Source organism: Oryzias melastigma, linkage group LG17 (assembly GCF_002922805.2).
Source record: "Oryzias melastigma strain HK-1 linkage group LG17, ASM292280v2, whole genome shotgun sequence".
Classification (NCBI taxonomy): Eukaryota; Metazoa; Chordata; class Actinopteri; order Beloniformes; family Adrianichthyidae; genus Oryzias; species Oryzias melastigma.
Genome location: NC_050528.1, coordinates 19,913,013 through 19,939,043, shown reverse-complemented (window position 1 = coordinate 19,939,043; position 26,031 = coordinate 19,913,013). Strand labels below are relative to the sequence as shown.

General features: G+C 36.6%; 1 protein-coding gene and 1 long non-coding RNA gene across 16 annotated transcripts in view; both read left to right on the top strand.

Annotated features, from left to right (window-relative positions):
• The window catches only part of map4l (microtubule associated protein 4 like), an 80,852-nt gene extending 61,946 nt beyond the window's left edge, over positions 1–18,906 (top strand). For 5 of the 6 annotated variants that reach the window (XM_024273341.2, XM_024273345.2, XM_024273343.2 and 2 more), the window contains 6 exons: positions 2,046–2,105; positions 8,635–8,727; positions 10,200–10,281; positions 10,377–10,486; positions 10,654–10,843; positions 12,419–18,906. In XM_024273341.2, coding sequence (XP_024129109.1) covers positions 2,046–2,105; positions 8,635–8,727; positions 10,200–10,281; positions 10,377–10,486; positions 10,654–10,843; positions 12,419–12,423 — 540 coding nt within the window. In that variant the 3' untranslated portion in view covers positions 12,424–18,906. The remainder of the gene's footprint in view (positions 1–2,045; positions 2,106–8,634; positions 8,728–10,199; positions 10,282–10,376; positions 10,487–10,653; positions 10,844–12,418) is intronic. The other variant, XM_024273342.2, reaches the window with a different exon arrangement.
• A 3,052-nt stretch (positions 18,907–21,958) lies between these two features.
• LOC112147115 overlaps positions 21,959–26,031 on the top strand; it is a 39,405-nt gene continuing 35,332 nt past the window's right edge. For 2 of the 10 annotated variants that reach the window (XR_004949504.1, XR_004949503.1), the window contains exons 1-2: positions 21,973–22,214; positions 25,599–25,662. This is a non-coding gene — a long non-coding RNA (uncharacterized LOC112147115). Of the gene's footprint in view, positions 22,230–23,517; positions 23,775–25,598; positions 25,663–26,031 lie in introns of those variants that run through there. The other 8 variants (XR_002919400.2, XR_002919398.2, XR_002919396.2 and 5 more) reach the window with 8 other exon arrangements.

The window sequence follows — 26,031 nt, the reverse complement described above, 5'->3', positions numbered from 1 at the left end:
TTTGACCAGTATTGAAGTAAAATATTAACGTGGTATCCAGTGTCTTGACAGCTACATAGTGAATGAAGCCTTGGGTTTGTTTTCTTTTTAATCTCTTTTTAACGAGAATTGAATTATTTAATTTTATGGAAACACCAACTTTGAAAATGCTTGGCACCATTCGTCACCGTTTACGTAAAAATAATTGACTCAAAATAGATTTGAGGCCTGAAACTTGGTTCAAATTGAGATTTCTTCACTGATTCTGCTTCCATAAAAATCCTCACATTTGCTGATGATACAATAATTTACATGTGACAAGCAGAACATACTACTCTGATTAGGTCTTAATTATTTATCATAAAACTCAACGTAGATTTTGTTACATGGATTCTGATTTGTAGCTTATTGTTTTTTAAAGCTAAAAACATTGAAACATACGCAGTTTAAGCTACAAAATCCTTATTAAAGTAACATTTTCTTGCTATTTTTTTACTTTATTTTAAAACAGTTCTTTTACATTCTCTTCAAAGGCATTTTGACAAACAATATATATTTTTTAACCAAAATAATATAGTAAACCTCGTACTTATTTTCCTAACTTTATGATTGTCTTAAATTGTTCATTTTTTTATTAAAGTATAGGCTTTGTTTGATCACAATTTTAAAGAAAACTGTATTTGAACAGATTTGATTTCTCAATGGATTTTGAAGGATTAATTTACATTCATTCAAACTGTAATTAAATCAATTTGTTAAGTTATGAATTAAAGTTGAATTGATCTTTATTTATCTCATGGGGAGAAATTTACATATTAATGTATTCTATATTTTGGCAGTATAGTTCCTTTTTTTATTTAATTAAATATTTTAGACAGTAAAAACTATAATATCCCTTAAATATTCCGTCCAGCCCAGATAAAATACAATGCAAGATTCTCTGCCAAACTAGCTGTGCAAATGAGTGAAAAAGCTGATTTCCTGTGGCGACCCCTGAAGGGATAAGCCAAAAAGTGACAATAAAAACCTGCTTAGGAGAATAGGAATTCTAGTTTCACGTACAGAGGAAAGAAATAACTTTTAACTGATAGAGAAATGACTGTTTTGATTGACTTGAACTGTGCAAGTATTATTTAGGACTAAACAGAAGCGGAAAACCAAATGGCTTAAAAGGAAAAAAATGCTCCAGTGTGAAGATCATTTTATCAGATCAAGCTATAGAAGAAAACGCAGCAGGACTCGGTGTGCCCATGTAGGGGTAGCAGACAACTAGATATTTGTCACATCCAGCACCGATGCTCACAGACACCATGTCCTTTCTATATTTATCCAGGAGAACAGCATGTATGTTGCTTTTCCACTGACACCCGGCTTCATTCTTTTTTTTTTTTCCTATGACTACTTGTTTTCTCGACCTGTAGCATTTGGATGCGATCACATAGCCAGTTAAATTAGATCAGCGCAGAGAACGAGCTGTTTCTCTCGGTGACCTCCACGTTTTGACAAAAGGACCTCAACAAGGCAAATGTTGGACTGTCTCCAGCTGTACGCATCAAACGCAGCGTGTGGCTTTTATTACTGCACTTCAGGAAGCTGTTTTCTTTGCTGTGGCACATGTGTTCGTACTTCCAGCCTCGCCCTTTCTGTTCAAGCCATGTTTTTGCTGCAGTGAAGTCACCTTACACTAAGACGCTTCCTGCCCTGAATCTTAATAAGTCACACAAGCTCTTTAGTCTTCAAAAAAGGGTTTGTTTGTCATTTAAATTGACTATTTTACATTTTTTTAGCATATAAGTGAAGTTTACTGTATTTTCCAAAAACATATTTCATTTTAATGATAAAAATCATACATTTTAGTATAAATCCTCTGTAAATCATTCTCATTTGTAATTTATTTACACTATCTTTTTTCTCTATGCTCTTTTTTTTCATCCATCACACCGATTGACTTTATTCTTGATTCTGCTTTTGATCGTCCACCTCCACCCACTCCTCCACCCCGCTGTGCTGTGGCGTCTGCTAGGTTGGGGTTTTTGTATTGACCAAGGGGCTGATTGTCTCCTCAGGTCTCCTCCACCCCGAACAACAAGACATCAGACTCCTCCACCCCTGCCGCCAAGGCCAGAGTGAGTCCCTCGCACGTCGCTACATCCTCCCTGCTCCTCCTCGCATTCACTCATATTACATCCACCCAGGACACCCCTCATCTTGGTGGAGCTGAGTTTTACACACATTTTTAGTGATGGATTTATAACAAATACATCTATTTAAGAATGTAAAAAGTGAGCAAAAGCATAAAATACACTTGCTTTCATTTCAACATGAAATTTTTGTCTAAATACTGATGCTTTAAAGTCCCACTCTGATCATCGTCTGGGCTGCTTTAAAACCTCACAAATTAATTACAATTAAGATTCACGATGCAACAATTCATTTATGAAATAGTTCGATTATGAAACGATTATCAATGCATCCCAAATCTTCTTTTTTGGGGGAAATATTTATTTTTTCTATAGACACTAGACCAAAATGACACACTTGTCTCCACCAAAGTGCATTTTTAGGTTATATTGAGAACATTCAAATTTTGACATGAAAAATATTTTATCTGGTAATCAAAAATCTTTCACAGCATCAAAAGGAAACATTTTTCCCTGAACTCAACAACCTTAGAGAAGATAAGATAACTCTCTTTAACTCACGTCAAACAAAATAAAGTGTCTAGCTAGCTGCACATTGTAATTTCACAAATTTTTTGTGTACCCTACATATTTAATTTTGGTGTGACATAACTTACACACCGTGTGACTTGTATCCAATTGATCCTCGACACTAAGAAAGCCAAAATGCTTCTTAACGGTCGCTTTAAGCGAAGTCCGGGACGGTCGGATGATGAGATCTGGAAGGTCGGCCATGTTTGTGTGCTCTTCAAAAATGTCACAGTAAAAAACTGTTTGTTACTTTACCTAAGTAATTATTTAAAATCATAAAATGATTCAGAGTCGTTTATGGATTCGTCTGCTCCTGATTCATGATGATTTGAATACAGAAATACTTTATATATATGTCCTCCATCTGTCACAGTAACATTTTAAAAGCGTGGTTTTCATCAGTGGGTCTTTAATACATTTTCCAACCACTTCAGATGTCAGGTTTGGTATTCTTTGGTATTCATGGTATATTTTATTACAGTTGCCCCCAAAAAATCCAGCCCATAGTTAAAACAAAAATTCTATTCAAATGGTTTAAAAACCGCACAGTAAAAGTCGCACTATTAATTTAACTCTTTGTTTTTAGAAACTTAGCAATTCTCTTCAACTTTTCTCTTGCAATTTTTTTTTTTTTAATAATTTGATTCCAATCATAAAATGTTGCTTTAGCGTTGTAGTTTCGGGGTAAAACACCCTCAGCATCCTCCTCAGCCCCTTGAGTTTGAGATTCTCAATTGGTCTCAGTAAGTCGACATAATGAAGCAGAACCTCACAGCTACTGGATTTGTCTGCTTGAAATCAATTAGGATATTTACGATTGGATGTTAATAGTGGTTGAAATTCTGCCTACAGACGGCAGCTCTGTGTGCGTGCTCTTGTAGTGAGTGCATGTGTGCTAACTGCTCAGTGAGTCATCCGCGGCTGCTGCCACCTGCGTCATCATGCCATTTTCATCCAGAAGACTTAAGAGAAACACAAAGAGATAAGAGGCAGGCGTCTTCTGTCTGTTGCTTGTTTTTTTTTTCGCTCTTTTTTATTAACACTCAGCCTTAGACGTACATCGATACCAAAACAACAAGTATTTCTTTTTTCTATGATTCAGAGGAAGTATATCTTTGAATCCTCAGGAGAAAGAGTAGAAAAAATGACTTTTTTGGCTTCAAATGTGTAAACAAGACTTGAATTTTGCCATTAAATGTTTTATATACAGATGAAGCACATCTATCTCTGCCTGATCATGAGGTGCGGCACAGAATAAATAATCTTCTTCTTTTTATATCTGGAGTTCAAACTTACACACCCACCATTTATAATCAGACTAGCAGACTGTTTTAATGCCAAATAAACCAATTGTTTTGCACATTATGAGCCTATTTATTCGATATATATGTGGAAAATCTGGCATTTATTACTTTAGAATCAATACATTTTGATCATCCTTGTGTTGTTCTCCCATCTGGTTAATAACCCATACACATGTTGTTTAAATGAAGTGATATGATATCTGATTATTGTTTGAGCTTTTCCTGGAAACAATCTCAAATCTTCCATAACCTAAGCCAGTTTTATAGGCAGTTTTTCACTTTCATAACTGCTAAAACAGTTTGCATAAGCCCAACTTTCTTTTTTTTATTTTTTTATTTATTAAACATTTTCTTTAAACTCTCCCATTGAAAAGACCCACAAAAGCAATGAGTAAGATTTGAAGTTTAGGTCCCATTAGCCGTCACGCTGCTGGGTGAGTGAAATTTGTGCTCCGCATTTGACCTATTCCCTGGGGGAGCGGTGAGCTGCAGACACAGCTGCGCTTGGGAACCATTTGGTGGTTTAACCCCCAATCCAACTCCTTAATGCTGAGGGTCAAGCAGGGAGGCACTGGGTCCCAGTGGATTGACAGTGGATTTGAACTCTCAACCTTCCAGTTTCAGGCCGGACACTCTTCCACAAGGTCACTGCGTTGGTTTCCTCCTTTTCTCCCACCTTCTAACACCTTTTTTTAATCTAACTTTAAAAGTATTCATTTATTCTATTTGTTTTCAAGTTTTTGATTTAGTAATTTTATCGCCATGTTTTAGTATTTGTTAATTTTTTTTTAATTACTGGGTACATTTAGAAATCTGCTTTCCCTGAGGCTTCAAACAATTGAGTTGTAGTCGTCAAACATAATGCAGTTTATTAATTTTGTGGACCCATTTAGCTGTCATGTTAACAATAAAAGGGCATTATGTAACATCTGCACAGGATGTTATTTTACTGTCACTTCAGTTCTGAAGATGTTCATGACTCATCTTTTAGATTTTTCTTTTAGACATACAAAAGTGTTAGTTTTTGCTGTTTGACTTCATCTTTTTATAGGGAGTTTTAATAATTTTTCTAACAACAAATCCAAAACAATAGTTTAAAAAAATAACAGCTTACTTAAAGTCCCACTTTTATCATCGTTTGATCTATTTTAAAAGCGTTTAATTAGGATGATGTCGTTTTTAGACAAACATTAAAAAAACTGTTATTTTCTAGGACATAGTTTCTGCAGAGCAACACAAGTTCATTAGAAATTCACCTCTTAGTTGTGGGCGGGACTGTTGGCGAGGAGTAAGCCCGCCTCCGCCTCCCATCATCTATCTGTTTGCACCCTCTCCCGTTAGCTTACTGCCCCTCACCCTCAAATCTAGCATTACTGGTAAAACAAAAATATTGAGCAATATTGAAGCTATCCAGCCGTGCAGTTTTCAGCCAGATACCAGCTCAGACGAGGAAAACAAAGACGTACTTGGATCTAGTTGTCTACAATTGGAGCTTGTAACTAGTGCTGTCATGTGATTCATTTTTTTGTGCGATGAATTAATCAGGGGCTGTAAATATTTAATCTAATCAATCGGTTTTAATCGCAAATATTTGTAATAATTTCTGTAAAAAGCCTAATTTTGAGGTATTTTCATTTAAATTTGGGACATTGTGGCACAGTAAAAGACTAAAATAACTCAAATAAGGTTTTAATTATAACAAACGTCCAACTTTACTTTTACACCGCAAATATGTTTTCAATCTCAAACAGTAGTAACACAAGGTTCAGAGGGCTTTAATTAAGAACATAAAAAACAATAAGAAACAATTTTCTTAGCAATCCAAAAAATATTGATTACGAACATCTTATTAATATCATAATATATACATTGACATCCTTTATTCTACAGGTTATCACTACAGCAAAAAAAGTAGAAAAGACATGAGTAATTTAATAGTTTTCTTTAACCTTTTTGGTGAATTTGATCATTTTGAAGACTAGGATGAAGAGAGAAATTATAGGAAAGATGAGATCAGCCATGAGGACGTGATGCCAGAGGAATTGGTCTATTTAGACTTTGGACATTGTTTCTTTGAAATAAACTTTTGCTTCATCATCTTGACAAAGGCATGGAGGTATAGGTGAAGCTTCCCTCCGAAATTATGCTTTATTTATTTTCTGGTGCCGATCACACGAGAGCAGAGCGTGGTCGGTCGGTGCGCACGCTCGAGCTGTCACCATGACAACGCGACGCACCGCGTTTAAAAAGTCCGTTTTTTGTGAAAAATTACTTAAACTTAAAAATATGACAGTTCTAACAACTGATTTATTTTTTTTCCAGGTGTGCATTATCAGACATAAACGGACTTCACAAAAGCAAGAGGTTAATGTGATAAAAAAAACAATGATAATAACTTGCAATGTCTGTAATTAATTAATCACAATTAATGCGATAATTTGACAGCCCTACTACTTAACATGTCAATTGTAGCTTTTGTGTCACAACTGCAAGCTAATTTAGGTGACATTTCTCCTTCTGGTCCTGATTCATAACAATTTAAATAATCGAAAGTTTCATAAATACAATTCTGAGTTTAATTTTCTTTATATATATCCTCCATCATTAGAAAAATCCCTTAAAAACATGTTAAAAAAAACATTTTTATCAGAGTGGATCTTTTAAACTGCTAGTTTGACTTATCAGTGCAGTAAATAAGCAGCTGCTAGGAAAAGACTCAAAGTGAAATACATGACTTGTTTTTTTGTTCATTATTCCTTTGGCTACAGGAGTTTTGAAAGTCAGATTACAGTCATTATCTTTTTAGAAGCACTTTAATTAACAGTCCTCCTTAAAAAAAAAGGAGTGCAAACAGAAGAGTGAGTAGCATGTACGCTCCCCTGTGGACATGCAGCGTGTCCTGGATTCTGAGTCCGATCCGATCCGAGCCATCAAGCCATCCGAGCTGATTCCTGATGACAGCTGAGCCGTGGCCTCGCTGCCCCCAAACAGCTTCACGAACCAGAGGGCAGTGTCAAAGCGGCTCAGTCTTTTTCTCTTCTCTGATGGATATAATTGTTTAAATGATGATTCATCTCATCAACTTTTATTGTGTAACTTCTTTCCACTTTTATGCCATGTCTTCTTATGTTTATCATTTAAACATTTTTTATTCATCTCTGTTTCATCAACCGTTTTACCTCATTCTGATGTGTTGGACGGTTACATTGCTGCTTCAGCGCCTGCCTGCCTCAGACTTTTAGTTAGATACTCATTGATTTTGTTGAGTTTCTTTTCTTAAAGGAGTTTTTTTGTTGAATAACACACAATAACAGCAGTGCATCATTTTTCAGCTCCTGCTGTGGGTGATTAAAGAGCTGGCAGTGGTGACACTGATCTATTTTGCTGTCGTTCTGTCCCAGCTGCACAAGTCCAACTTGTATCGGCTTAAATTCCCATAATCCGCTGTTATAAAGTCTCAGTTACACGACTACAGATGTTACTGCAGTTGTTTCTTGAAGTCTTAATCTGTGTGTTCCTCCACCGTTAAAAACAAAGAGATTATATCAAAAGAACCTAAAAGTTAGTGTGACTTATTCACAGCTCTCAGTTTGCTCGAGGTGGATAATCAATACAAATATCCTTTAATTTAGTTTTATGTACTTGACTATTTCTCTGACACATGAGGCAGTCTCTCTTTTCTCTTCCAGGCTAAAACTAGAAACATACTTTAAATTTGTTGTTTTTTGCTGTGTCAAAAGACGTGTTTTAGCAAGAAAATGCAAAAAAAAAACCTTGTTTTCATTTCCTCTTTCTTAAATCCTCCTAACAAGTTACACAACAGCACCATTAGAATGGTTTCCCCCTGTGTTTCGAGCAGCATGTGTGAACACAAAAATCACTGTCTGGTGGATGTTCTGTTGCATGTGCTGTGACTCATCTTCCACTTTGTGTGCTGTTTTAATGGTAGCTAATGCTGATGGAAGCGCTGTGTTGTTGTTGTTCTTAGGCTGCGTTCCATTTGAAGTCGGCACTTGGATTTCGGAAAGACGTCACGCCATACATTGAAAGATTTGAATTCTTAGAAATCTCAGTTTTGAACTGCCAGGATGAGGAATTAAAAGAAAAAGAAGGCTTTGGGTAAAGAAGTACGACGAATATGTTTGCTGAAAGCAGCTATTCAAGTCTACAAAATGTAATCCCTAGAGGTAATTTATAAAATGTGTTGACGTTTTTCCGACTAGCCAAGTTTGACATTTCGACTAATCTCAGAAAATCTGACCTCTGAGAACAAAGGAACACACCTTTAGTACGTTAGACTCTGGAAGATGCACAATTTTGTGGAATATTTTGTTTTTTTTGCTTTATAAACCTAATTTTAAGCAGGACTTACTTTCCTAAACTTTGTCTATTTGCTGATTTTCATCTAACATTGAAAAAACAGAAAAAAAGAAACTTTTTCTATGAATTCAATAACAGAATTCCTTCCATAAACTGCAAAGCAAAGCTACTCTTTGTTTCCTGTCCACTGAAGCTGCCAGCTGATCTGCTCTTCTCTGCTGCTCTTTGTCTGCCTATCACAACTTTCCTTCCTTTTTTTTTTCTTTCCTGCCTCTTTCTTTCCCGCTTGCTTGTCTGTGTGTCCGCCTGCCTGTCTTTAGGTTCAGATAGTGCACAAAAAGCTGGACTTCAGCCACGTCACCTCTCGCTGTGGCTCCAAGGACAATATCAAACATGTCCCTGGAGGTGGCAATGTAAGTAACGCTGGAACTGAAAGCCAGCTGGTGGATAAATATCTCCTTTTAATGTACTTTGTGACCCTCCTGTTAGTCCCAGTTTGCATGCAAAACAATTTAAAATCGTAGAGTTAATATGATATACTTTATCTGTGCTTAAATGATCTGCCATCTAGTCTGTCTGATGCACAGTGAGTGTAGTGTAAAGCAGCATCAACAGCGGAAAGATTCAGATCCTGCAAACAGAGCAGCCATTAGTGTCGGGTGCAAATTGAGTTCAGCTCTTTTCTCTCCAAATCAAAGATTTACATGAAAGCTGATCCTCCTTGAAAGTAACGAGGACTGAATGCGCTATAATTAGCACTTCAGTGGCTGCCTCTGTTTGCACTTTTGATTGATTTCACTTAAAGTGAAGGAGCCACTGGTCCTCATGTCCAGCCCTCCAGATGCTGTTCCCATCTGCTGTGAACACCTGCTGCACTGTCGAGTTCCGTCTCCCTGCCGTTCTCACTCCACTTTCTAAGGTCAATTAGGAAAAATTATAAAAGTTCGGAAAAGTTTTTTGTTTTTTTTTTACATTTGTTTTTCAAAATTGTGGTGATTCTTGAGCCTGGAAAGACAGACTGCACCTCTGTGTCGATAAACACTTTTGCTGGTGCTCTGACGTCATCACACCAAAACGCCAGTCATTTCTGGAATAACTCATTTTGTAAAAAGGTCAGAACTTGTGACCACCTTAAAACATTGCTCTTAAAGTCCCACTTCAATCATCTTTTGAGTTTTTCTTTTGATTATGAATAAATCTCCTCCATTGACAGAAAAGTGCCACAAAAACATGTTTAAAAACACAATTTTTACCAGAGGGAGAATAAAACTCCATATGTGGACTGTTGTTGTACCTGGCATCATTTTTAAAGTCATAGTTACTTTTAATGAGTTTCTATTCTTACTTGACTTGCATTTACCCATAACATGCTAAAATCAAAATAATATATTTATCTGTGTGTGTATAAGTAGATAGAGAAGGTGTTGGAAAAGTGCATTTCTCCAGAATAAAATGGAGCATTTGAGCACTCAAGTTAACTAAAGTTTCTGTTTCTGGTGAGGCCGTGAGAAGGATGGTTTGGACCCTCTTGGTCATAATCTCCTTCCGTCTGTTTCCAGATCTGACTGATCATTGCTCACATTGACAGCCAGGTCACCAGCAATCAACCAGGACCAACTGCTGGTTTATTATTAGTAGCACACACTGCCATCATGTCCTGATAGTCTCATAAACCCATTTTAAATAGAGGCTTCAAAGATGTCTGCATAAATGGAGCATCATTTTCTCACCTAAAGAAACAAAGAGTGCCTTTAGTAATGATATAAAAATTAACAAATCATGGACTGTGGTTGTTTAAAATACACATATTGATTGCAGAAACACACATTTGTATGCTGGTTGCAGTGACTTAATGTGCAACATTGTAATGTCTTCTCACTCTCAGGTGCAGATCTTAAATAAGAAGGTTGATGTGAGCAAAGTGACCTCCAAATGTGGCTCCAAGGACAACATCAAACACAAGCCAGGTCTGACCTTAAACTGAAGCTCTGCTATGAGCTGTAGTTTAAGCATTTAGTTGCGTTTTTACTGTTTTGTTGTTTTTTTTTTCCTTTTGCCCCAGGTGGTGGAGATGTGAAAATCGAGTCCCACAAGCAGAACATTAAGGCAAAGTCTAAGATTGGATCCCTGGACAACGTGGAGCCGGGCAACGGACAGACAAATGGACACAAGGTCAAACCTCTACTCAATCAGTAACACAGCAGTTGCTCAAGGGCGTTTGCAGACTCAGTTCTGCTGAATCACCCTGCCATTTCCGCCAACGCCGCTAGATGGCGTCGGTGTTTGAGAGTTGGATGTTAGGAAAACCAGCGTGTGTCCTTGTCTATATTTGGCTGCAGGAGAAAACAGAGGAGAAGACTTCTCCACCCGCAAGTGGCGCTCCAGCTACTGGACCAGCAGGCGTTACCAAGGCAACACCACCAGGAGGTGTTGCTAAGGAGAATGGCACGAAGGAGCCAACACCCTCTCCTTTTGGGGGAGAAGGGCTGAGGGAGACCCATAGCTTAGACAAACGTATCACTGAGACAAGTGAGTGTTCTATTGTGCCCTCATGGTTACAGTACCTCATAGTAACAACAGGTGGGCTATGTCCACATATGAGACAATACAAGTCAAGGCATGAAATCTGTTTAGGTAAACATAGTGGATAATTAGCAGCAAGGAAATGCATTTTTGAAGCTTAATTAAAGCAGACTTAAAAATTAAAAGGAAATAATTTTAAAACAATATGTACAGTCCTGTACTGCAGAAGTTATATCATTTTTGCAATGCTACTTTCCTACTGTGTGTTTGAGCAAACACTATGGGGTCAAATCAGGATCCGCTTAAAGTGAATGAAAAAACAGACTGAAAATTTTAAAAACAGGGATGTAAATTTGAAAAATATAAAAATAAAATGTCAAAGCAGTTTTAAACTTGAAAATACATATTGAAAACTTGAAGGAATTATTGAAAATTTGAAAAAATAAAATTGAACATTTGAAAAAACTAGTATTGAAAACTTGAAAAAAATATTGAAACTATAAAAAACAAATGCAAATTTGAAATAATAATTTAAAAAAACTAACTCTGTTACCAGTTAAAAAAATAATGTTTATTTGTACTTTGTACTTTTTCATTCTTTGCTTTCAGTTCTCTGTTTTCAGTTTCAATTCAGATTTTCGAGTTGACGCTGTTCAGCTGATCCTAATTTTACATGGGGGCGGAGCTTTGAGTTCACTGGCTACCGCCTATGCAGCTATGGCTATTGGCTATTTGATGGGCTGTGATTGTATAGTCCTGTTCTGCCTTAAAAACCTGGGATTTTATTATTTTCCTATGTACAAACGAGACTTTATTGAGATTGTGTGGACACACAGTTTATGTATACAGAAGGACTGAATCAATAAAAATGTCAAACCAAATACAGTCAAGCTTGATTACCACTAAATCCAGTTTGCATCACCCAAAATAAAAGTTTTTACAACATCTTTGTATAAAACTGCTAGTATGTTGTGTTGCAGGGTTGTTTTCTCTTGTCCTTGTCTTTAATTGAGTGAATTTTCTGAACTCAGACGAATGTTTACTTTCCCTACGTGACTGTTGCTGTGGTAAAAATAGCCTTCAAATGAAATTATCAAGAGAGGTGCAACAGAAAGTGAGAACAAACTTGTCCTTGTAAGTAATCTCACGTCAAACTGAGCAACAGAGCAGCTTCAAAAGAACAGCAGATGTTTTCTGGCCTGACAGGAGTGTCTACTTGATGAATGACCGCGGCGTTAACACTATTAAAAAATACGATTATTGTCTGTGAATCCAATCATGTCCCACCAGATAAAACTGTATATAAAGGAAAAAAAACACCTGACAGGTATATATTACATAGCACAGTTCCAACTAAATGTTTTTCATCTCTCTCAGTTTATTCATTTTTACTATGGGGGTGTAGGAAAAAAAATGATTCAGTGACAAATCACGATGCTTCATTTGACGATACTTGTGTCGATTTAACTTGCTGCTAATACAATATTTATATCACATATTGTATCGCTGGTTTCCTGCCAATACACCCCCCTAGTTTTTACCTTGTTTGCATCTTCTCATTCTGTTTTTTGTCTCCGACAGAATGAGTACCAGTGACCTACAAATTTTGGTGGGACATGCATGGCGCTCACTGACCTTCCAATCAACTGACCAACCAAGCAACCACGGAGCAGTCACTTTCCTCTGGCCCCGCCCTTCATCCCGCCCACCGCTGCACCAAACTGATCAACCGCCTTTCAGTGTGTCTCTGAGGTCCACCTACCGGCTTCCTGCTACCAACCCTGATGTCTGACCTCGTGATACCCTTAGGTTGACTTCTGACCCTACTAACTACAGAGAAGACTACTTGGTGTTTGTCTGTGTGTCCCTGTGTGGGGTTGCACCAGCTTCCTATCTGATAGAGCATCCCTTTCAGCTCAAACTCCCCAAAACACCGTTGGAGGTTTATACCTTTGTTCATTCATCATTCAATCTAAACATCAACAACAAATCAATTACATCTAACTATCATGAGGCCTCAAAGTAGCTTTGGCCTTCCAAAAAAATCCCTTTATCTCTGTATGTCCAGTTCATGAGACCTCAGCAGGACAGTCGACGTCATCACTCTTGTTATTCTGCATTCAACTTTAGTGCATACCTTCAGTTTATATATTCTAAACACTTTTATTCCTGGAGTTTTGACACGATAAAAGGACTAAGATATGAAGAAGGCAGAAAAAACAGGCTGACTTGTGAGTAAAGATCAAAAAATTGAAAAGTCTTGAAATTTAACAATATTTTGTTAAACATTTGGTGCAAGATATAGTCATCAATTTTAAAAGCGGAAGAAAATGGAAGTTCTTGCTCTGCAAATGCAAAAAAAAGTTGCAACAAACATTAAAAATGAAGTGATCTGTAGCACTGTTTAATCCTCCATAAATGCTAATCCCTAGAATTAAGCCGCCCACCGCTGCGCCTTTCTGTCATCCGACATGAAGTAAGTCATAAAGTGCGTATGAGACACATTGTGTCAACCAAAAGTCAACAAGATGATGCTAAAAGGCTTAGTTTTGCCCAGCACCTGACATGGAGAAATTGTTAAAAGTATCTGAAGAAACATTCAGATATACTGGTTAACCTAAACAGGCTGGGTGACTGATTACAGCCGTTCAGTATTAGTTCTGTGGATGGTTTGGGCCATTTATCCAGCTGCTTTGACAGCATAATTTATGGAGAGCTGCTGTGACAATGAAAGAACCTGCTGTAGCATATTAGCTGTGCTCCGCCACAGTTTACTCCTATGTTGTAGTAAGAACGGTTAAATAATTACAGGAATGAGGGAACTATGTGTTAAATATGTCAATAAGTTATTAGTTAATGTGTCTATATAGTCATGAGTACACAGTATCGAGGCAGAATTTAAACGGCACAGTAGCGCTAGCATTAGCATGCTTTCTTGAGCGTTCTGAGTTTGAATATTTATTCAAATAAGTTATTAACAAATTGGAGTATTTCTCTTTCTGAGCTTCTCTTGCTTTTACACAATATAGTCAGTATTTAACCATCTTTTCCTGCAGAGAGAGTACAACCACATTGGCGTTAATCCAGTTCACATGGTTTCAGCACAAACCGCTAAGGATGTTTTTAGCTCTGCAGGCGTTAACGGTTTAATATAAAGAAAGTCTATGGAAATCTCATTCAAAATATTTCTGAGCACCAACCTTCAATATGTAAATAAAGCTTTCATACTTAATATATTTGATACTTTTGGTTAACATAACCAGAAATAAGCGTCACTTGCTTTAGCTAACTTTGCACATGCAGCTCTCCCATGAGGAAAACATACACAATATGCAGGGAAATACACCCAACTTCTAATGTGAAATTTATGATCTACACAAATCAGAGTCTGACAAAACAAAAGTGTACGCTGATGCTAAACACATTTTCTGCGCTTGACTTAATCTAAACACTTGTAGATTACTGAGCAACACTGACAAACAGCAGTAAGGCGTGTCGGTGTGCTCCTATCACTGTTGAACATTTTATCCAACCCATTCCTCCTCTTTCCATGATTCTCCTCTTCGCTTTTTGACAGCAATACTCTTATTTTGCTACATGAAGCACATACAGACAGAGATGGACAGACAAACAACTAAAACCCCCAAAAGTTTGGTGACAGGACTGAGTTCACCAGCAGGGAAAGAGAATAATGTTACATTCATGGCAAATCAGAAATAAAAACAAAAACTATTTGTATCTTTGTGGATATTCCATTTTTTAATTATACTCAACTTATACTAGCTATGTAATGGTAGCAGATGGTCAAGCTTCTAGATATCTGCCTCTCTGTCTGGCACACATATTACTCAGTAGTGTAAATAGATGAAAGTAAATAGCTTTCTAAATGCAGTCCATGTGGGGTTTTTTTCTTATGTTTTTTTGTGTACTTTTCGTTGGTTTTATATAGGATATCACTTAATATTTAAAAAAATTTAAAGGAATAAAGCTTGAAATTTTTGAATGTTTGAAATAAAAAAAAAGAATCATAGGAAAGTGGACAGCGGGAACTGTCCAGCTGAAAAATGCCATGAATGGAGCAGTATTAAGTGAAAACGGATTCAAAATTGGTCAGCAAATACTGCTGTTTGGGCCATCCAGTAGCATTTTAAGTCGAGGTGAGCAACCCTTATTTTGTGATTGACAGATCCACAGTAAAAGTTATTTTTCTGAATTCTAATTAAAAAAAAGAAAAATTATCCCCACCTCTCTATTGTAAGACATAATCTAAATTCAGTTACTTTTTGGATTCCTACCCATCACTGTGATGTAGCTTTAACTTTGACCAAAACAATAGAATCAGTGTATCACAGCAGTGACGAAAGCAGAAAAAACTCCCTCTCTGCTCACTTTGCGATGAAAAGCTGGCATTGTGTTTGCTAAAACAGAAAAAAAAATACAGCAAAGGTTTTGTGACGTGTCTGTGGCGTTCTGCCGTAGTTGTCAGATGTGTGAAGTGTTACTACTGCATCCATCCTGTAGAGAGCGCTGCTTAGCCTCTGCAACACTGATATTCTGGCTGTGTAACTGGGAAACCCTTACATCAGCGTTAGAGACGCCCCAGTAGATCTCCATGCTGTCCTTATCTAAACTAGCACTATACTATTGTGTCTGGAACACTATACTACTAAATGGATCATGTACAGCTCCCCTAAAAAGTCAAGCGTATCGTGCACTTTGAACACAGTCTTGTTCCTTTCTTGATGCACTTAAGTAATCTACTTGTACTCAAGATGCTTTACTGTGTATTGGTAAAAACTCGTCAGCTGTGTACTGTGCGTGCGTGCTTCTTGGAACAAAACATTGGTAGTTAGTTCAGTTTATGATAATCAGTGAGCAAGTGGTCAAACAGGCAACTATTAGGACAACTCAAAGCACCATATGGTTATTGTAAGGTCCCCTCAGAGACATTCCCATGATGTCACACAACTCATGCATGTGAAAACAATAATGTGAAGCTTTCCTAAAGGAGCAAAATGACAAGAAAATGAATGCACTTTGACAGCATATCATGATGGATTGTGTGTACAAGAAAAGGGGCGAGTCTTTGTTTGTATGTGGCGAGCTCAAGTGAAAGGACACAATGCGATTTGTCAACTCATGAGTTTCATCCCTTTAGCTTAGTATTGTCATCAGTGTTGTGATGCTAACTTCAATAGATTAACACTCAATTTAAGAGCCTCATGTAACACTCATCCGCTGGTATTTATACCCTGTTGCCCAAGCTGCAAAGTTGAATTTACAGATCTTTATATTTGGTCCGTGTACTTTTTAATGCTTGTCAACCAATTTAAAAAGAAATTTTACACCTTAGAACTAAAAAATTTACATTTTAGGGTGAAAAATTTTGGACGGATGTTTAAAGGGTAACCAAGCACTAAATCAACTCTATAAATTGGGCTTTAAAAGTGCTGTATGTTAGACAATTTAAAATAAACTTGAAATTATAATCTAAAACCGTATGTGTGCTGCCCCCCTACAGGTTGAAACAAGGTATTACAGTTGCATTTTGTGATTGGTAAACTGGTGAAAGTCTCATGTCATTTCAGAAGTTTCACGTCATCATGCGCTGTAGCTCCTGTATAAAAGCCCCGCCCATTTTGATTCTGTAACGGTCGGTCATCATCATGTTAGCTTTAGCATAGCTCATAGCTGTATTGCCTTCGCTTGTCAAAATCTAGTGGCCTGCATAACTTTCCAGTGGACTAGGAAGTTAGGCAACAGTGGTTGAGTAGTGGAGTTGAATTCAGCAAAGTCCATCCTGGTGATGGGATATGCAACAAACATTTCACACTGGATTGTTTGCTTAATACATTAGCCTTTATTAGGTTATGATTCTAGCGTCATTTTACCACTGAGATGCGTGTCCCCTACGGTCTGGACCATGAGCACCTGCCTCAGGAGATTGTGGAGAAGAAAAATCCTCAACCTCCAGAGAAAGTTCTGAGGAGAGACTGGCATCACATTGATCTGTACCTCTCTCCATATTGAAGATGCAGCGTGACTGTATGTTAGATCAAGCTAACCTCAATCACAGATCCAAACCACACCTCCCCCACTATGTATAAACAATTAATTGCAATTAAAAATTATGCTATGGCAGACTTTCTGCTATAAATAACCCCAAATTGGGCTGCATGGTGGTTCTTGTCTCTTATCGAAAAGGCCCTGGTTCATATACCGTCTTGTGGAGTTTGCATGTTCTCCTCGTGGTTTTCTTCTTCCCTCTGTCCAAAAGCATGTTTTGTTGGTTGATTGGTGACTCTAGGTGTGATTGTGGCCCTGCAACATCCTGGCAACCCCACTTTTGCCCAACACTTGCTGGGACAGACTCCGGAACCCTGTGACCCTGAAAGGGACACAGCCGGTTTAAGAAAATGGATGGATGAATCCAGACTCCTATAGATTGGGGATGAGGGTGTATTTTTGAAAATGTCCCTTCCTTAATAAGGCAAGGTAAATGAAAACAGCATTTATATCATCAGCATCTATATCCATTGTATGGATGGAAGAGTTACTTTGAGCCAGTCTTTAGATTATTGTTTGCTTAATCAATAATAAAAATATACTCCTTTATCTTACCTTCATTTTGACTCTAAAATTCTCCAAAGCCGTAACTTCTTAAAAGTTTTAGTCCCCCATTCTCTCTTGCTAAACAAGATAAAAATAAATAATCTCAAATGTATATGAGAAAAATGAACATTGCTTTGCAGCTTGGACAGGGTATGACCAGATTCACTCTATGTTTGCAACTGTTTGATACCCCAGATTGCTGCGCTTTACCTTTATCTCACACTGTCCCTTTGTAAATAGACACCGTCAAGTTTTTACCACTTCATAAGTATCTCAGATTGATTATTATCATACACACAAAAATAAAAAAAAAAATGTATGTCTTAACGAGATGTTGTGGAGTTGAGCGTTCACTTTCATTAACCTGTTGCCATTTAAGTAAATATCTGTATCATCAGAGTGAAAAGCTGAAGACTCAGAATCTGCCTTTTTTCACCCAAGAAAAGGGCTGCTGAAGTTTCAAGAATGTTTTTACAATGTACTTTAGTCGCAAGATTATGACTACATGTGTGAGGTCTGTCTGTGTTCTGTTTCGGGAGTTCCATGACGCGTGGAAAACACTATTGACCGGACTCAATCCGCATCGTAGGAAGGAGATACCGGGTGTTGAGCAAGGCATGATCCACTAAGCTGCAGTGATTTTAACCTGTGCTCATTAAAATAAATGGTTGCAATATGATTGAAATGTACTGGCACATGCTGGCCACCCCTCTCTTCTGCCTACACTCCCCACTCTGACGAACAATAACCAGACTTAGTATTTTTGGCATGTGGTATTAAGTCCTGTCCTGTATTAGACAGCTTATACTGACACCTTGACATACCTACCACCACTGGACTGATTAAGGCGAGCCTCGGACCAAATGACTTTTTTTCTGTGTTCATAGTAGACACCAAAAATAAAGAGTTCAATCTCGTGAAATTAAAAATGTTAAAACATATAGAGTCTGAACAAAAGGGAGTGTTGGTAGATATGTAGCGGTGTCCCTACCATGCAGAGGCTTGTTGGCACTGCAGCACTGAAAAAGCAGCAGAACTTCCTTGTGTTCTTTATTTGACACGTTCACCACAACAGCTGGCTGGTTTCCCAGGAAAACCAGTGACCTCTAAATGTCAAGGAGAGGAATGATCCAACAGTGGCATAACAAAAAAACAGAACATGTAATCCTCTGCTTGCCCTGACGTAACGACCTCCTCAATGATCCTTCTTTTCAGTGCTGTGGGTGGACCCTCTGTAGTGTATGCTGCATTATTGTGTAGGACACAACACCATAAGAAGAGCATGCCGAGGCAGCAAACAAAATGCTGGTTGTTAGAAGCATCTGTCCTTTTAGATAGAGCTCATCTCCCCCTTTGATTCTGAATATTTGGTATGAAAGAGATGTTCATTGTGATTAATTGTTAACTAGTGATGTGACTATTAATCATAAAATAAAAAAAAAGATGAGCAAAATTCATTTTCTCTCCTGTGTTATTTCATTACATGTTACTCACATATTTGCAACGGGGCAACAAAGTATTTAGTCAAGTTCTCTCATTTAAATGATGAGAGAGGCCGGTCATTTTCATCATTTCTCAACCATGAGAGACAAAATGAGAAAAAAAATCCACAAAATCACATTGTCTGATTTTTTAAGAATTTATTTGAAAATAAGTATTTTTTCACCTAAAAACGAGCAGATAAAAAAAGTCTTCTTTGGGAGGATCATCTGTCCTCCACTCGTTACCTGTAAAAAATGGCACCTGTTTGAACTCGTTATTTATATAAAAGACACCTGTCCACAACGTCAAACAGTCACACTCCAAACACCAAAGAGCTGTCAAAGGACACCAGAAACGAAATTGTTGACCTGCACCATGCTGGGAAGACCGAATCTGCTATAGGTAAGCAGCTTAGTATGAAGAAATTAACTGTGGGAGCAATTATCAGGAAATAGAAGACCACTGATAATCTCCCTTGATCTGGAGCTCCCATAGTGTCTCACTATGTTGAGTCTAAATGATCACAAGAACGGTGAGTAAAAATCCCAGAACCACATGGCGGGACGTAGTGAATGACCTGCAGAGAGCCTGGACCAAATGAACGAAGGCTACACTAGTAACACACTGAGCTGCCAGAGTCTCAAATCCTGCAGTGCCAGATGTGTCCCCTTGTTAAAGCCAGTACATGTGCAGGCCTGTCTAAAGTTTGTTAGAGTATTTGAATTATCCAGAAGAGGATTGGGAGGATGCCCTATGGTCAGATGAAACCAAAATAGAACTTTTTGGTAAGAACTCTACTTGTTGTGTTTTGAGGAGAAAGAATAGAACACCATACCCATGGCAAAGCATGGGGGTGGAAACATCATGCTTAGGGGCTGTATTTCAGCAAAGGGACCAGGATGACTCATTTGTGTAAAGCAAAGAATGAATGGGGCCATGTATGGTCAGATTTTGAGTGAAAACCTCCTTCCATCAGCAAGAGCATTGAGGATGAAACATAGCTAAGTCTTTCAGCATGACAACCATCCCAAACACTCTGTCTCGGTAAGGAAGGAGAAGCTTCGTCAGAAGCATTTCAAGGTCCTGGAGTGGCCTAACCAGTCTCCAGATCTCAATCCCATTCGAAATCTTTTGAGGGAGTTGAAAGTCCGTGTTGCCCAGCAACACCCCCAAAACATCACTGCTTTAGAGATCTGTATGGAGGAATGGACCAAAATACCAGCAAGTTTGTGAAAACCTTGTGAAGACTTAAAGAAAACATTTGACTGCTGTCATTACCAACAATATAGCAAAGGATTGAGATGAACTTTTGTTATTGTACAAATACTTATTTTCCACCATAATTATATAAATTAATTATTCAAAATTCAAACAATGTGATTTGCTTGATTTTTTTTTTTTTTTTATCTTTTTCATTTTGTCACCCATAGTTAAAGCATATCTATGATGACAATTACATGCGTCTCTCATCTTTTTAAGTGGGAGAATTTGCATGATCGGTGGCTCACTTAAAGCTTCTTTGTCCCACAGTGTAATTTAATTAAGTGGGGGTTGATTTACTAGAAGCAGTGAATTTTCTCAGACACTGATGAAAAACAGTTTTTGTCTCATTTTTGTGTGTGTGTCAGCGTGTGCAGAATTGCTTAAAAAAAAGAAGAAAAAAAGAACACCAAAGCTCATATGTATAGGACAAAAAACAACGCTTTTACACTCAAGAATGCTTAAACTTTATTTTTTTTATATGATATGAGAACAATACAGCTCTGTGACAGGTTTATAACAGCTCGACACAATTACAGAAGTCAACTGCCTCCTTGCTTCTACCCTTGACTTTGACGCCTGTCACTGTGCTATATCCTTGAGCACAAAGATAACCTGTGAAATTCCTGCTGGCTGCCTTCACGGTGTGGACAATGTTGTTGACAGCTGAGGGACAGCTTGTAATGCACAACAGGGGGTTCAGAGGACTTCAACATGCAGAGAAGCACCAACAGGTGGCCACCAAGTAAGAGACAGACAACAGTTTCTTTCTACATTTATGTTTGATTCTAATTGACTTGGAGACTGATTTCTAAGTGTAAAGAAAATGAACAAAAGTATGTATTTTACATAAAGTTGCTTTTGATTTTTTTTCCTTTCTTTATTAAAGTAAATCTACTAAAAAATACATTTTTAACTGTAAAGATGAATTATTAAACAAAAGAAGACAAACGGTAATCAAGCCTATAAGATATTTTTAAATTAACTGGGAAGTAATACACACATAATCACACACACACACATGTACATATATTTTTTTATTTGTAACACTATTTTTTTAAACTTCAATTTTAAAATTTTGCTATTTAAATCAGCAGTTTTAGACTCATCCAAGAAGACATTTTTAGCTTATTGTGTAAATGTATATTAATTAGTTATATGATTATAAATACACAATATTGATAAAGTTAAGACATAATTACAAGTAAAAACACATTTTTTTTGCACAACAGGCGCTAGCACATTTGTGGAGTAACGTCACAAAAAAGTATGCTTCAGGATACCTGACTGTTAACCGTACCTGAACAATTTTGCAAAAATAATAGTCAAAGAAATACATTAAAAAATCTTACATAATATTTACCCAACAAATATGTACATATCAACATTTTCAGATATTGATCATAACTGTAGTTTATGCAACAACTCCCCTGAATCTATACTCCATATTTTCCATAGCTGTGTATTTTCTTTTGATCTTTGGAACCAATTGGAACGATTCATAAATAGTAAAAATAATCTGTAAAATTAATTTGAATCATAATTACTTGTTCTAACTTTGATAAAATATAGAGAATAGTGTCAATTTATTATTATTTCAAACCAAGTTTTATTTACACAAATGCAGAATTAAAAAAAACTTCTAATTTTTTTGGTTGTATAACTGGATCAATTTTATAACACCACCAAAAGGATCCATACCACCAAAGCATACCATACAGTTGAACTTTACTACTTGATGACTAAATTATTTTCTCTTGTTTATTTTTTCTATTGCTTCTTTTATGCCACTTACATACACTATATTTTACTCGTATTCCTCCCACTGTAATTATTTTCTGTTGGAATATTATCATTAATGTCATTGTTTGTTCTGGATGCATTTGTCTAATTGTTTTGTCTGCTTGTATTCAATAAAGTTTTTTAAAAAACTGACTTACCCGTCGATGCTACAACTTTGGATTTAACGCCAACATAAAATGACAGAAAACCTTTAATTAAAGAAGACGAAGGATGGAAAATGGTAAAGCCAAAAAAGGTTTTTTTTTTTAAATTGCAAAAGTATGGTTACTGAGCCAACTTTTTTTCTTCTTTTTACGAATTTGTCATGCTAACTAGCTATGCTAGCTATTATTCGTGTGTTGGTTATTTTTATGCTCTAATTCCGATTTTAACAATACATGTTTAAAAAAAAGTGAATCTGAAAAATGAAATTAGATGTCCATAAGCTATAGCCATTTTTGTGTTTCAAGACTCACCGGATTTCATTTTTTTAATTTATTTTTTTAACATAATTATTTCTATTTCAGCTAATTATACCTTTTCCAATGCTATGATATGCTAACCCGAATACGCGTTTATTTTTCTGGGTATTAAAAGGCCAAAAAGCGACATAACTTGAGTTAACTTATAGTGAAAATAAGATGACCCCAGTAACAAAATGGTGGAAACTTAAATACTGTAGTTATTTTCCTTTACTGTATAAAAGTTGTCCACGGAAAGTATTAAAGTCCCACCCCGTTCATCCTTTGATCTATTTTAAAATCATTCCCATTGGTCTTTTAATCTTAGCAAATTTAGGCAAAATCAAACTATCTGTGTCATATTTTATGACATACATTCTGCAGAGTGGCAGTAATTCATTAGAAATGTGCTAGTTGAGTTGTGAGCAAAACTGTTGGAGGGGAGTAAGTCTGCGTTCATTTCCCATCATCCCTTTGTTTTCACTCTTTCCCGCTAGCTTACAGTCCCTCACACCTGCAACAAATATGGCAAGCAACATGGGAGATATCTAGCCATACATTTTCAAGCCAGCTCTGTGTTTGGTTGCTTGATGCTGACAGCCACAATTGTGTTGTTTTTTTATTTAATTATCCATTAAAAAAAGAGAGGGGGTGGGGGTAGTTGGAGGATATAATTTTCTTTTTTTTAAATATTTGACTGAACCAGGAACATTATACCTCCTGTTATTCACAGCAAATGCAACTTTATTTTCAGTAACTTGACCTGGGTCACTATATAAAGATTGGTCGTATAAGACATTAAAAGTTCCAAGGCCCTGAGGCCTTCAGTAGTAAGTGTTCCTCTCAGTGTTCTTTTTAAACGTACTCAGAGACTGTGCTGTGTGTACTTGCCGTTTTACTACAACCTTGAACTCCTTAACACTGTAGCTAATCTATTCAAGGCTTTGAATGAGTAGTTAGACCTCTTTCAAAGGTCTCATTCCCAGCTGTGCAGAGTCCTTGCACCTCTGACTTCTGCGGCAACATGTATGTACGATGAAAGGTGTGAAGCACCTTGTGCCTCCTAAGTTTGAAATGTGAGCCAACTGAGCTTTCAGATGAAGTTGCTATAGTTAGAGTGCTTGTAATTTACCGAAGGTCACTTGAGGAGGTGTTGAGCATTCATCCCTGCCTCCATATGTCCTTCTCTTGTCTTGCCTGTCTCCTTGCCTTCATTTATGAAAAGAAGGAGTTAGTGGTTGGTGCCCACACTCAGACACTTAGATATAGAGATCTTCCGTTGATTAAAAAAAAGATCCTGCTGGAGATGTAAATGGCTTAAAACAAAAACTGGCGAAAAGGTAGGGTTCAGTTACTTTTTAATTTAGTTCTTTTTTTTTTTTTTTTTACAAATATTATGCAATGCAATATGAATTCACTGTTTCCAACAAGTACATTATTTCCTTTATTTTATTTGACAGCTAACAGAAAATTAAAATTAACACAAAGCATTTTGGTGAGAGTGATTTCTAGATGTTCCTACATGATTTATCTTATCACAGTTAGCATTTTTAATTAAAAAAAATGCGAAAAAGCATTCACAAACTTGCTACTATATAATTCTCCACATACTTTTGTGTGAGCATTGTTTTACATTTCTTGTTTGGATTCTCATTGGCACAAAAACATTTTAAAAATCGAATGAACAGCAACACAAAACATCTTTACAGTGATTTACTGAAAATGGACAAAACAAGCTACTTGGGATCAATTTTACGTATGCCATGATTCAGTAGTAGCTCAAAGATTCATCCTCGACAGCAGTTGGTTGCTGAGATTTTTTTTAACCCCTTGATGCCCAATCTTATTTCCAGCTATGAACAAAGTTTACTTACATTTTTGCTTTCATGTCGGTGCTAAATTAATGTAATTTTGAAGCTGAATTGGTTTGATGGATATTTGCTTGCACCATTTTTCGTCAAGTGTTTAAATCTATAACATTTTTGTTGATGTATTTTGTTCTTTTTGTCTTTATAGTCTTGACTCTATTTGTGGGTTTTAGTTTTCATACTGCTTTTCATATTTACTTTTTGGCATTCTAACTGAACGGAGGTCTCCACTAGATAAGCGTATTCAAAAATCTTAATTATTTTTCTATTCAGACATTTCTATACAATTTTGCACACATGAGTAGGATTCAAATGCGATTTTATTTTAATTTAATATATTGTTAGATTTGTCTTAAAAATAGCTGCAGAAAAAGTCCTAATCATCATCCCTCCTCTGCAGTGGCTACAATGAACAGGGTCGTGCAGCAGGACCGTGACCTTAATTACACATCAGGCTTAAAACCAAACTGCAGAAAAGGTAGATTCAATAAGTTGCAGTGAAATACTCAAAATGGTGTTGGATCGGTGCAACAAATCAAATTATTGCTTGTCGAAATGTAGTTGATTGTTTCTCCTATATGTTACTTAAATTATTTAGAAGAAAGTAACAGCTTTATTTTACTGCAAACAAAAATAATTCCATCATTTCCTCTAGAAGAACTTTTTAGAAGAATATTTAGATTTTGGAGTTTGATCCCAGTGAAATGTACATATTCCAGCAGCAGAATCCTGCAGACACGCAGAGATCACCCAGCAGAATATTCACCAAAGCTTCTTACCAACCCTTTTAAAAGCATACAGTATTCACATAAATACATGATTGAAAGCTTTTTTTCCCCTGCTCACAGCAATAATATATTTTCAACTAATTTTATGTTGAAATAATATTACCTTCAGTGATAATAAAAGGAGCAAATTTTCAACATTAATGAGTTGTTTTAATGTGCAGTAGCAGTAGTATTACTAACTTGTTCTTATAATGTTTTAGATTTCCATGTCATGTAATCAAAACTAATAGGATAGTAATTAGACACATTTGAAGTAATCAGAATACATTGAAAGTAATCCAAGTAGTCAACAGTTATATTTACAGTAACTTTGATTACCATCAAATTAGATTACCATCAAAGTTACATGTAAAGTTAGTTGATTCCCTTTACAGCACAGTATGATTGATCTGTAATTGTAATCTGATTACAACACAACTAACTGATAGAAAACATTCTTTTTTTATTAACCTGGTTTTGGACTTTCTCATTTTGTCTGTTTTTGTTTTGTTATTTTTATCTTTTTTAGAATACTTTGGTCCTCCTTAACATTGGCCACAAGATGGATTGGACTGAAACAAAGGCTTAAAAAGGTAGGATGTCTGATTTTTACTGAGCTGTTTTCACTGAAAGTATCTAGTTTGTTGGTGGTTTTATACCAGAGATGTCACTGGCGACATTTAAATAACAAACGCTCTTTGACATACCCTAACTCTTGAATTATTCATAAAATCAACCTTGAATCAGCTGATTCTGACGCAGAAAAAAGCTGCTTTTAATATCGACTTTTCACTAAAATGGAACCCTTTGACTTCACTTTTCTGCGCGTCAGAATCAGTTGATTTATGTGGATCGCTAAAGCACATCACTACAGTGCAGTATGACATATCAGCACTTTTCCCCACTTCAGAATCCACTAGAATTACATTAATTGCATAAACTTTTGAAGAGTTATGGTAACC